The following is a 12,592-nucleotide window of genomic DNA, read 5'->3' on the forward strand; positions in this document are numbered from 1 at the left end:
TAGAAGCAGCGGGCTTTGTTTGCAGAGGACCTGTGTGGGCGGCTCCTCAGGAGGGACTTGTCATCTCATACCTGTCCCTTGTGAGTTCAGGGCCAACATGGCTACAAATCGAGTTCCAGGGCAGGTGAAGCTACATAATAAAAAGAAGTTGTCTCAAAAAATAAAAATGAAGTAATCATAAATTATAGTTTTTAGTCATTCTATTCTGTTCTGATCTTAAGCAGTTGGACGGTGTTTCCCTCTCACTGAGCTCCTGTCTGCTCTTCACAGACGCCTCCGCGGAGGCCGTGCGCTGTGACAGCATCTCCAGGAGCCGCAGTGACGTGTAGGAGAATCTTTTCCCAGGACAGCGCCCTTTGGGTGAGGGTTGTAGGAGAAAGGTGACGGACCTTGGCACAGGGTGCTGTTGTAGGGAGGACCCAGTAACACTTGAATAATGCTGCCCCTAGGTAATCGCTGCCACCTCAGAGGTCCCCGACGGCCTGTTTGTCCAGAGACAGGAAGACAAAACAGCACTCTGTTTTAGATCATCTCTCTGGTCCCACCCCCGAGGCTGACCCTGGGTGATGTAGGTTGCCTCCTAGAGACAGCTCCCTTGCCCCATGCTGAGGCAGGTCCTGAGGCGGGCCTTCCTCTCTCCTCTAGGACCACAGCCAGCCAGTGATGTTAGACAGTGCGTGAGGTGTCCCCACTGTGCCCCCTTTCCACTTCAGCCTAGGGCTTGAGCAGAGCAGGGTTGGTGGGCCTGTGTCCTGGGTGTCGGTCCTGACCTCTTCACAGTTCCCTGAGCTGTTTGGAGAGGAGGAAGGGGACAAGGACACTATGCCCTCAATAAAACAGTGTGTGTGTGTGTGTGTGTGTGTGTGTGTGTGTGTGTGTGTGTGTGTGTGTAGTTTTCTTATTATGGAAAATTCCAAACATGTAAAAAAGAGCCAATAATATAAAGGGCCCCAGATACCCACTAGCTGTTAATAACATTGTGACAAATTCGTTTCCTTTATTTTCTTTCGTTTGTTTTTATGTTTTCTGGATTATTTTAAGCCAAATCATCGATATCATTTTTCCCTGTAAGTACTTCAGTGTGTATTTCATTTAATAAGGGAATCTTAAAGCAATTTTGCTCCACTGTAGCAAGACAGGCCGTTCGCCAGTCTTTAAATGAGGGCGTGCCCAGCACACACTAAGCTTCTTTGGAGTTTATTGTTGATGTGGGACCCAATCAGAGTTTGCGTTGGGTTATTAGTTCCGGCTCCAAAGCAGTCCCGATTCCTTTCCTTTTCTTTCCTTTTTTCTTCTATGCCATCGATGTAGAGCCATGGCTGTCTTGTATCTTCGCTGTGGTGCTGAGGCTGAGGCTCCTCCCTAGGAAGTCACTCAGCTGGGGCTGGCTCCTCCCTGAGGCTGCCTCTGTCTGCCCCGTTGTCGCTCCCCAACCCACGCTTCCTTCACACTGTGGCAAGAGCATTCAGTAACTTAACGTGCTCTTAGGATTGAGTTCCAGTTCCTTAAAACGATGTGCTGCCTCAGTTTCCCCGGCCTTGTCTGTTAGCTTTGTCCCTCGTGCTCTTTGATCTCCTGCTAGCACCTTGAACCCAGCACATGTCTCTCCCTGGGGTGTCCTCATGCTGGTCCCTCTGCCTTGCCTAGCGGTCTCCCAGTCCTTCCTCTGAGCCCCTGCTGAGGTGGCCTCCCCGGCCTGTGCCTCCACAGCCCCCATGGTCGTGCGCTGCGTGTGGTCTCTGAGAGCAGGAGTTGGCTCGTGTGGCTCACCGCTGCAGCTCAGCCCCCGGCCTGGTGCCCGGCCCAGTGCCTGGCTTCACTCTCTTCTACTTGTCAAGTGCCGAGTCAGGGAGGGCTCGGAGGACGGCTGCGTGTGCAGCGGCTTCACGCCTGGGACGCCTTTAATAACTTGAGCTGCTTTCCACATGTCCTCCTAACAGCTTAGAGCCCGAAACAAGCTAATGTCTGCCTTCTCATTAATGCTTTGGGTATTGATAAGTGGGTACCCTGCATACCCAAATTAACTTTTTAAAAAAAGATTTCTTTATTATTACGTACTCAGTGTTCTGTCTGCATGTACACCTGCAGGCCAGAAAAGGGCACCAGATCTCATTATAGATGGTTGTGAGCCACCATGTGGTTGCTGGGAATTGAACTCAGGACCTCTAGAAGAGCAGTCAGTCTTAACCACTGAGTCATCTCTCCAGCCCCCCAAATTAACTTTTTCAATGCTTGTTGCCGCACCCTCGGTTGTAGTAGAAGCTCCTGTGCCAGGTCACAGACGCAAGTGCTTGGGGTGATACTGAAGCTCAGCTGTCACCGAGCACGTTTGAAGTCTGCTCGGGTGTGCGCTGCTCTGTCTGTGCCTGCCCGCGTGGAGGGGACTGCGTGCGAGGCCCGTCTGTTGCTGTGTCTGTCTGCGGCCATGTGGAGGGGACTGTGTGTGAGGTCCGTCTGCCCTGTCTCTGCAGGCTGTTCGGGGGCTTGCTGCTGGATGTCAAACGCAAGGCCCCCTGGTACTGGAGTGACTACCGCGATGCACTCAGCTTGCAGTGCCTGGCTTCCTTCCTGTTCCTGTACTGCGCCTGCATGTCTCCTGTCATCACCTTTGGGGGACTGCTTGGAGAAGCCACTGAAGGACGCATTGTAAGGACTTTTCATCATTTAAACCATCATGGTGGCACCCAAGTTCCTTTGGGAGTGTGGGGGGAGGACTGTTACCTCGTTCATGCTGGGGAAGCAAGCCTTTCTCCTGAGTGGCTGGGTTTTCTGGGTCATGGAGGGGCACACTTTTCCTGTCTGCACATGTCCCTTCTGCAGGGGTGTCCCTTCAGTGGCTGGTTGCCTAGGTGACTTGCTCATTGCCCCAAGAACGGGAAATGGATCTAGTGGTAACATTTGCGGATAAGATTCAGTGACTCTGTGGCGGCTCGTGGTGTGAGCTGCGTCACTGTGCTCTTTATACGTCTCTGAACACCAAATTGAGCTGTCTGCTCTGACTCAGCTGCGGCATCATGGCAGATGGTTGGGCAGCTGAATTGTTAAAGTGGTGCCTCTTTGCTGGGGTATCAGGCACCGTGGACCCATCACTCTTGCTCAGACGAAACAGCAATGACTGTCAAGACTCGAGGCAGCCGGGTCAGTGGGAGGAGCCGCTCCTCTCTGCAGACAGCTGTGGGCAATGACTTCTTGTCTCCCCCTCAGAGTGCAATCGAGTCCCTGTTTGGCGCGTCCATGACTGGGATCGCCTACTCTCTGTTTGCTGGGCAGCCTCTCACCATCCTGGGAAGTACCGGGCCCGTGCTGGTGTTCGAAAAGATCCTGTTCAAGTTCTGCAAGTAAGACGCTGGCTTTTCCTGACCGTGCCTGGACACGGCTGCTGCGCTGCCAAAGCTGAACGCCAGCTCCTGTGCAGGCATGAGGGGACACGCCTGAGGGCAGGCACCTGTGGGCTCCTGTTGTCCCCACAGCTCCTGTAGCCACACTTCTCCTTCCTCTCCAGAGCCCGCGATCCCCTTATCATTACTGAAATTCTTAGCGTCTTGAGTCTTTTAACTCTATCAGTTTCTGACACTTACATGTCCTTGTTTCACGTGTGTGGGGATTTTGCCTGCATGCGTGCTGCCTGTGCACCGTGTGTGTGCAGTGCCGTGGATGCCAGAAGAAGGGGTCGGATCCCCCTGGGACTGGAGTTAGAGATGGTTGTGAGCCTCCATGTGAGTGCTGGGAATTTAACCCTCTAGAAGAACAGCCAGTGTCCGTAGCCACTGAGCCATCTCGCCATCTCTATTTATGTTGAGCTACGTATGGTCTCTTTGTGTAGCCCAGGCTGGTCTTGTATTCACAGTCCTGTGACTGTGATCTCCTGAGTGCTGGATGACAGGTGTGTGCACCAACATGCCCAGAGTGAGTTTTAACTTTTCTTTCTTTCTTTTTATTTTTATTTATTTGTTTGTTTTTTGAGACAGAGTTTCTCTGTGTAGCCCTGACTGTCCTGGACTCACTTTATAGACCAGGCTGGCCTCGAACTCACAGCAATCCGCCTGCCTCTGCCTCCCGATTGCTAGGATTAAAGGCATGCACCACCACTGCCTGGCTGACTTTTTAATTTTTAAGAAAACTATCTTAACTGATTCACATTCCCTCCCCCTTTACATTTTAGGCCAATTTTAAATTGGGTCTACTCTCCTGTCTTCATGCTGTGTTTGTGAGTGGTAGTGGGGCCCAGCAGTGCTATAGTTTCTTAGCTTTCCTGTAAGAGCTGTTCCCACGTATATCAGAAGGCCATGGAGCCAGCCCCATCTTCACGCTGCGCAACAGGCTTGTAGTTATGCTGGGAAGAGATGGCGGCAACATTGCACACGCAACGCTTCCTTCCTCCTCCGCTTTCTGTATCTTTACACTGCCAGCAGCCTGTGAGGAAGACCTTGAACAAGTTGTCCAGGGCTTTACGGAGAGGCGCAGCATGAGGGCATGCGGCTGTAGGGACAGCAGGTGCAGCGTTGGGTGTCCCTTTGCCTCAGTGCCAGGCGGCCCCTTCACCATGCCCCGTATTTTCCAGGGACTACGCCCTCTCGTACCTCTCCCTGCGCACATGCATCGGCCTGTGGACCGCCTTCCTGTGCATCGTCCTTGTGGCCACGGATGCCAGCTCCCTCGTCTGCTACATCACCCGCTTCACCGAGGAGGCGTTTGCCTCCCTCATCTGCATCATTTTCATCTACGAAGCGATAGAAAAGCTGATTCACCTGGCGGAGGTCTACCCCGTCCACATGCACAGCCAGCTGGACCGCCTCAGCCTCTACTAGTGAGTGCCTCCTGCTCCTCCGCTTCCTTCCAGCTAGTTACGGGTTTTACTTGCAGAATCGGGAGCTTTTCCTTACCATGGCGTCGTAACCAGGCAGCTACACTGCTACGTGTTTGGTAGTGTGCTGCATGTATGTAAGTATGTAGCGTGTCTCGAGCATGTTCGCCCCAGTACTTTCCCTAATGCTCCCACCCTGTTACCTCCCACGCATCCTTCTTCTGTCCAAGCAGTCTTCCTGCTCCTTCATGTATGTGTGTGTGTGTGTGTGCATGTGTGTGTATGTATGTGTGTATGTGTGCATGTAAGCTGCGTATGTGTGCATGTGTGACTGTGTGCATGTCTGCATGCATGCATTGTGTGTGTGCTGCGTGTATGTGTGTGTGTCCGTGTGTGCCTGTGTGTGCGGGTGTGTATGTATGTGGGTGTGCAGTGGGTGTGTGTATGAATGTGTATATGTGTGCGTGCATGTGTGCATGTGTGTATGTGTGTGCATGCGTACGTGTATATATGTGTATATGTCTGTATGTCTCTGTGTGTGTGTGTGTGCATGTGTGTGTATGTGTATTACTGACCCACTGAGTTTGATGAAGGCAGCTTGCATGAGCATGGGTGGTGGGGTTATTTACGAGAAGATGGACCTTTTCACTAATGCTTAGACCAGTGAAGAAATCATCTCCTTTTTTCTAGCAAGTTACTACCCTACCGTATTTCTTTAGGACGGAGGGCAGCCTGTGAGCCCTTTCCCATCTATGGTGGGACCTGGACGGGTCACAGCTTGTATAAATCTTGTGCAGGTAGTCACGCCTGTTGAGAGTTCATGCACGCAGTAGCCAGATCACGCCTGGACAGCAGCGTTCCACAGCACTCTCCCTGTCTTCCCGCTCTCACACTCTCTTCCTTCTCCTCTGCGCGGCTCTCTGAGCCTTCAGGACCCGTCTTCCCGCTCGCACACCCTTTATCTTCTCCTCTGTGCGGCTCTCTGAGCCTTCAGGGGGTGATTACCTGCCAGTTCAGGGCCAGCAGCTCAAACGCCAGTTACTATCAGCAGGCCTCAGAAGTAAGTGCTGTGTTTTAAAAACAAAACTTGTCTGACAAAGGCCGAGAGCAGCATTACTCTGTAGGCATAAACACACACACTTAGGAGGCAGCTTGGTTAGGCACAGCTGTCCACAATGCAGAACAGGAGCAGTAGCTCCCCCACCCACCCTGGGCCTGTGACCTCTCAGGCGTTTGAGCAGGTTGACAGGACAAGATGTGAGTTCCTGCCTGTTGACCAGGACAGAAAGTGGTTGGTTACCCCACAACAGTCATGCCACTGTTGCCCCCTGCACACATCTTGCCTGGTGGTTGGGCTGTGTGTTGCACACAGGCTCCCCAGCAGTGTGCATAGCACCTTTACCACTGTGAGGGCTAGCCAGCCAAGAGGAAGTTGTGGCCTCTTTTGTTTTGTTGTTTCAAGACAGTTTCTCTATATAGCCCTGGCTGTCCTAGAACTTGCTCTCTAGGCCAGGATGGCCTCGAACTCAGAGGCCCCTCTGGCTCTGCCTCCTGAGTGCTGGGATTAAAAGTGTGAGCCACCACACCCTGCCCCAGTTGCTGCCTTTTTAATGGAGCCAAAGACCTGAGTTTAGTGGCTGATGTAATGTTCCGGGCAGTGTTTGTAGCTTCTGTTAAGCAAGTGTTGTGGACCTTTGGAAATCAGAGCGCAGATGTGGATGAGGAGGTTTGGAGGGCTTCCAATGGAGAGCGAGCAATGGAGGGTGGTGACCTGTGAGAGTCAGAGAGTGTGGCTCTTCTCAGAGTCTGCCGTTTGGTCCTGCACTGAAACAAACCAGACACAGCAGGGAGACATGAGCTGGTGAGAAGATTTCATTCTCAGGGGCTTGTGAGACACTGTGTACATTGTCAGGTGAGAGTAGTGCAAACTCTGAGGTGGACAGACAACTCAGCAATGCTGGGGAAGACATGATGATTCCTCGCAGGAGGCTCTCTTACTACAGCATAAAGTTCTGGACACCTTGCTGCCGAGATTTCTAGATAACTGACAACTGGCTAGTCTGCGTCTGCCCCCTGCCCCCTGCCCCCTGCCCCCTGCCCCCAGCCCCAGCCCCCCCCCCTGCTAAGTAATAGTATTCTCCCAATGCTGAGGTGAGTAGGGCATAGGGTGGGGTGGCCTCATGAAGCCCCAGCCCTGGACAGAGACTACAGGCAACTAAAGAATGCTGAGAACCGGAGAAAGCCTCCCTCAGGGAATTGGTGATCTGATACCAAGTGGTCGGCCCTGAGAACATAGGCTCCGGCAGCAGCACACGGACCAAACAGGCTGTGTACATGTTCAGCAACACACAACAACAACAACAACTCAAACAGGCTGTGTACACGTTCAGCAACACACGACAACAACTACTCAGCCTTTTTCACTGATGTTTCTGAGACACAGGGTATGTTCTTCAAGTTGGCCACAAACTGCTGAATTCAAGTGATGCTCCTGCCTCAGTCTATCAAGTAGCTGGGAGTTCAGGTGCAAACCAGCATGCTAGGCTCACTTCTAATTGACATAGAGTAATTAAAAATACTTATGGAGTACAAATGTGATGTTTCAACACATGCACATAACTGTAGTGACCAGAATAACTGGTATGTCTCCTGGAACTGATTTTTTTTTGTGTGTATATGACATGTGTGTACCCATGTGTGCGTGGATATGGGTGTGGCTGTGTTCATATGTGGCCCTCAACCAGTAGGACCCACCTCTGACATCTGAAGTAAATGAGCTAGTCAGGAGGTAGGCTCCAACCTAGTCACGGCTAAAGCGCTTGGCACCCAGCTGGCTACTTCCCCGAGGGCTGTCTTCTTTCCACAGCTGCAGGTGCGCGCTCCCCGAGAATCCAAGCAACCACACCCTGCAGTACTGGAAGGACCACAACATCGTCACTGCAGAAGTGAGCTGGCCAAACCTCACTGTCAGTGTAAGTCTGGGCGTGGCCCGAGCTTCTGGGTTTGTCACCACTGGGTCTAAGAGGGCCTTCTAGACGGAGGTGGGGTGGCCTGTGCTGGGCCCTGTGCTGGACCCTGTGCTGGGCCCTGTGCTGGACCCTGTGCTGGACCCAGTGCTGGACCCTGTGCTGGGCCCTGTGCTGGGCCCTGTGCTGGGCCCTGTGCTGGGCCCTGTGCTGGGCCCTGTGCTGGGCCCTGTGCTGGGCCCTGTGCTGGGCCCTGTGCTGGGCCCTGTGCTGACCCTGTGCTGGACCCTGTGCTGGACCCTGTGCTGGGCCCTGTGCTGGACCCTTTGCTGGGCCCTGTGCTGGACCCTGTGCTGGGCCCAGTGCTGGATCCTGTGCTGGGCCCTGTGCTGGACCCTGTGCTGGACCCAGTGCTGGACCCTGTGCTGGGCCCTGTGCTGGGCCCTGTGCTGACCCTGGCATTTAAGCTTCAGCAGGGTAGCGGCACGCACCTATAACCCAGGCCTATGCGGTGAGACCTGTCAGGGCTACAAGGAGCTATTTTGATCATACAAGCAGTAACCATGTGTAGACCTGTTACTGGTTAGCTCTGTTTCATCATATTGATATGCTTATAGATTGCTTTGCCATTATCATGCTAAAATTGCTACATTTTATTTATTGATTGATCTCTGTGGTGTCCTTGGTGGGAGCAATTAGCGAATACACATTTCTGCTGGATGAATTCAAGAACTGTCTTCTTGTGTTTATTTTTGAAAACTACCTTAGAATTCATATTAAGTTTGTAAGTTATATTGGAAAAAACTCTGGTGTATTTCTGTGACTGCATACGCCCCTCCAGTAATGTAGCTTTTCCTAAGGTGCTGACTTAAGATCTGAAGTGAAGTGTTGCCTCCCGTTTGTGTGTGTGCATTTCCTGTCAGAGCCTCCCCACTGTATTTCGAGAAGTTACCACTAACATGGCAGTGATAGCTTTATTGCATTTCTTTGTTTTATATAAACATGATGGCTAGTTTTCATTTTTAAAAACTCATAAAAATGAATATTCCTTTTAAAAGAACAAACATAAAAGTTTAATAAAACCCAAATGTTGTAACTTTCCTTTTCCTTTTCAAAAATCCTTGCTAACATTCATGGAAAAGAAAGCCGTTCCCCTCTTCTCTCCCCCCACCCCCACGCTCCTGTGACTCTCACTTCAAGACCCGTGGGATAAGATTGTGCATGGACAGAGACAGGTCCAGGCTTTGTGGAGCATGAAGAAAACTCAAGTTTCTAAGGTTCTTTCTAATAAAAATAATATCAGCTTGTAACTTCTTCCCAGAGCCTCAGAAGAAATGTTCACTCCAGACAGTTCTAATTTCATGCCTAAGTGTCTTGGTCAGGACCACACGGTGTTCTTCCTGACAGGGACCGGCTAGTGAGGGCCCCAGCTGCATGGCGGTCAAGTGGACACTGCTGGAGGCCTGTGCTCCCCAGCACCCGTGGGGGCTGTGCGTGGTAAACACAGACGCCAGCAGCTGGTCGTTCCTGTGTGCCTGCCTTTTGTCACCTAGAGTGCTTGTTCCTCCAGGAGTGCCAGGAGATGCACGGAGAGTTCGCGGGGCCGGCGTGCGGCCAGCACGGGCCCTACACCCCGGACGTGCTCTTCTGGTCCTGCATCCTCTTCTTCACCACGTTCATCCTCTCAAGCACCTTAAAGACGTTTAAGACGAGCCGCTATTTCCCAACGAGAGTAGGTAGCACCTCATGCGTTCCTTTTGTTAGGATTGTGACCTTCAGCTGACCATCCTCAGCCCCTGATGCTGTGGAGACTGGCAGCATGGAGGGCACCAGCTGTCCTGATGAGCTGTGCTCGGCAGCCTCCTCCACAGCTCCGTGGTATGGAATGAGGATGCTTTGTGATTTACAAGGTTTTGGTTCTAGAAAGTTCTCTAGAAATAATGTCTCGTTTCTAGAATGCTTTGTGATTTAAAAGGTTTTGGTTCTAGAAAGTTCTCTAGAGATAATGTCTCGTTTCTAGAATGCTGTTTTGTGTCTCAGATTCCCAGACACTTGTGACGTGAAGCTGGAGCAGGCTCTGGAAACAGTCAGTGGAGAGACTATCTTGCATGCTTTAAAGGACCCCAAGGCCCTTTCATGGTAGCTCATGAAATCCCTGGCTGCAGCAGCCAGCCTGCTCCAGATTCCCTCCCGGACCATCTGAAGCCTCAGGATACCTTGTGTGTCAGGAGCGGAGCGTCTGCCAGTTCAGGCAGAGCAGAGTGTGAGCAGCCGAGTGGCCGTCGCTTCTGTGAGGTTTCTCACCTAGGCACGTTCACGCACCAGAGTACATGAGGCGCATGTGGGGGCTCTGGAGAGTAAGACCCACGCTTAGACCTCCGTGAGCCTGCAGGTAGCTGAGGGGTGGTAGACAGTTCACAACCTGGTTTTTATTATCAGGACAAATAGATAACAGGTGGCTGCCACATGCTGAGCAGTTGCTCATGCCTGGGCAGGTGCCACGGGGGACACAAAGTTAAAGACAACGCAGGGTCAGTGAGGTGGCTTGGCAGGTAAGGACTCCTGTTGCCAAGACTGACAGCCGGAGCTCCATCCCCAGAACACACATGATGGAGACAGGGCAGCTGCCTAGGTTGTCCTCGGTCTCCATTTGCACAGACAGTGGCTATGAAGAGAAAGTCCAGGGACAGTTGGTACTGTCCGCCTGAGAATCGAGTGCCATGGGATGCAGAGGAGAGCAGGGAGGACCATGTAGCCCCAGGATAGCTAGTGTCACCTCATGGTGCAGGTGTGAGTCTTAGAGAATTGCAGGGGGCAGTCAGGGATGAACAAAACTACGGAGAGAGTACTGCACACCTTAGGCATCAAAGCACAGTGAGGTGAGTGGTGCTGTTCCGCGTGCTGCGTGTGTGCACGCGTGCGGGCGTGTGAAGCTGAGATTCTGGCAGGCACCAGTCACTGTCTTGCATTAAAGCCTTACTAAGCTCTAACATGGAGGTCCTCTAACAAGAGGCCTTGGGACAGGCCTTGAAATGGATGGGAATTCACACACACGTGCATACACACACCACACAGACATGTGAACACACCTATACACCACACACACCAAACACACACATGTGCATGAATGTATGTGCACACACATATACACACATACACACATATGCACACACCATACACGCATATACACAGACATGCACACACATAATTGGACACACACCACATGCACATATACACACACATAAATGCACACCACGCACACACATATACACACGCACACACCATACACACATAGGTACTCACTGCACTCGCATGCCACAAATGCATACGTACACACACCATACACACGCACATACACACGTATACACACCTACACACCACACACATACATGGACACATCTACATACCACACACACATGGACACACCACACGCGTGTGCACACACCCTACCCACCACACAAACATACACATGCACTCCTATTCATACCAGAGATATGCACACGCCACACACACACATATGCACACATACAAAGAAAATAATCACTATTGAAAAAAATTGAAGCAGGAAAAACACTGTGTGGCAATGGCAAATTTTAAGTAATAGCCTCTGGCCTGAGGGGTCTCGACTAAAGAAATTTAATTTAAAAATTTCCAGACAAGCCAGAGTGAAAGAAAACTGGTGAGTTTATATATAAAATATTTAGACGTGGTCATGTAGGAAAAGGACAGTACACACTGGAGACATGGCTACGGTCTTCTCAAAAGCAGAGTCTGTGTTTTTCTACGTTACCACAGGGATATAATTTATAGCAGGATTTAAAGATTGAAGCCTAAAACGTTAAGCAAAACCATACCATCTTTCCGGGAGGCAGCTCCATCCGTGCAAACATGAGGCTGTGGCGGTAAAAATAGAAGTAAACCGAGGTTTAAGTGTCAAGGCACGCGCATGTGTGATCCCAGGTCTGGGCAGGTGGAGGCCGATCCCTGAGGCTCGCTGGCAGCCTGCGTGGTAAGCTCCAGGCTTCCCTGTGTCAGAGGAGGTGGCTGGTGTTTCTGGAGCTCTGCACATACATGCATGTGCGTGTACATACATGTGTACCCACATACATGTGCATTCATAGACAAACCAGACAACAAGCTAGTTTACTTAAAAATTCTCCAAAACTATCATCTTCTGTAAGTGAAATTGTCAGTTTGTTTCCTTAGATGCACTATTTGGATTTAGGGATGAGGGGGCGTGCTGAGCGGGGACACTCAGGCCCTGAGTAAGGAGCATCTTCTCTTCAGGAGGATGAGTGCCCTGCGCAGGCAGTTCCTGTTTACCAGTCATGTTCAAGTTCTTACTCCAAGCCAGATCCCAGAGTCCCTTAGGCCCCACCCCCTTAGGCCCCGCCCCCAACCCTGCCTCTGCTGGGGTTTATCTTGCTTCAAGAAAATTCAGAAGGAAGGCTGTGTTTGAGTTTAGCTGCAGGGGAGTTCCCATGGGCTCCTGGCAGAAACTCAGTGATAGAGGGAGACTCTGAGGTGGGAGTGAGCGGGCTGGCTCCAGGAACAGCAGCAGAGAGCAACACTAAGGAAAGTGAGCTGTGAGGGCCGCAAGACAGCGCTGCAGGCTCTGTGGACCCGCGGGGTGAGCGCTTCATGAGTTTTGAACTCGGTGAAACAAGAAGCCCTGCTGGGTTCGGTGCAAGAAAGGCCTTTAAATTGATTACTACTCCAGGAGCACTGGAGGGCACCGCTGAAGCATAGCCCAGTGAGAGAGTGGCTGCTCGGGCTGTGGACGCGGTCTGAGTGTGGGCTGATAGGCCTTGCCGGTGGCTCC

The 12,592-nt window shown here is 51.6% G+C and overlaps 1 protein-coding gene across 1 annotated transcript in view; it reads left to right on the forward strand.

The window, feature by feature from the left end:
• Slc4a8 (solute carrier family 4 member 8) overlaps positions 1-12,592 on the forward strand; it is a 65,917-nt gene that overhangs the window by 38,198 nt on the left and 15,127 nt on the right. Inside the window, exons 12-16 of the mRNA XM_051160366.1 lie at positions 2,472-2,646; positions 3,205-3,338; positions 4,562-4,807; positions 7,671-7,776; positions 9,341-9,502. Coding sequence (XP_051016323.1) covers positions 2,472-2,646; positions 3,205-3,338; positions 4,562-4,807; positions 7,671-7,776; positions 9,341-9,502 — 823 coding nt within the window. The remainder of the gene's footprint in view (positions 1-2,471; positions 2,647-3,204; positions 3,339-4,561; positions 4,808-7,670; positions 7,777-9,340; positions 9,503-12,592) is intronic.

This window comes from Acomys russatus, chromosome 17 (genome assembly GCF_903995435.1).
Source record: "Acomys russatus chromosome 17, mAcoRus1.1, whole genome shotgun sequence".
Classification (NCBI taxonomy): Eukaryota; Metazoa; Chordata; class Mammalia; order Rodentia; family Muridae; genus Acomys; species Acomys russatus.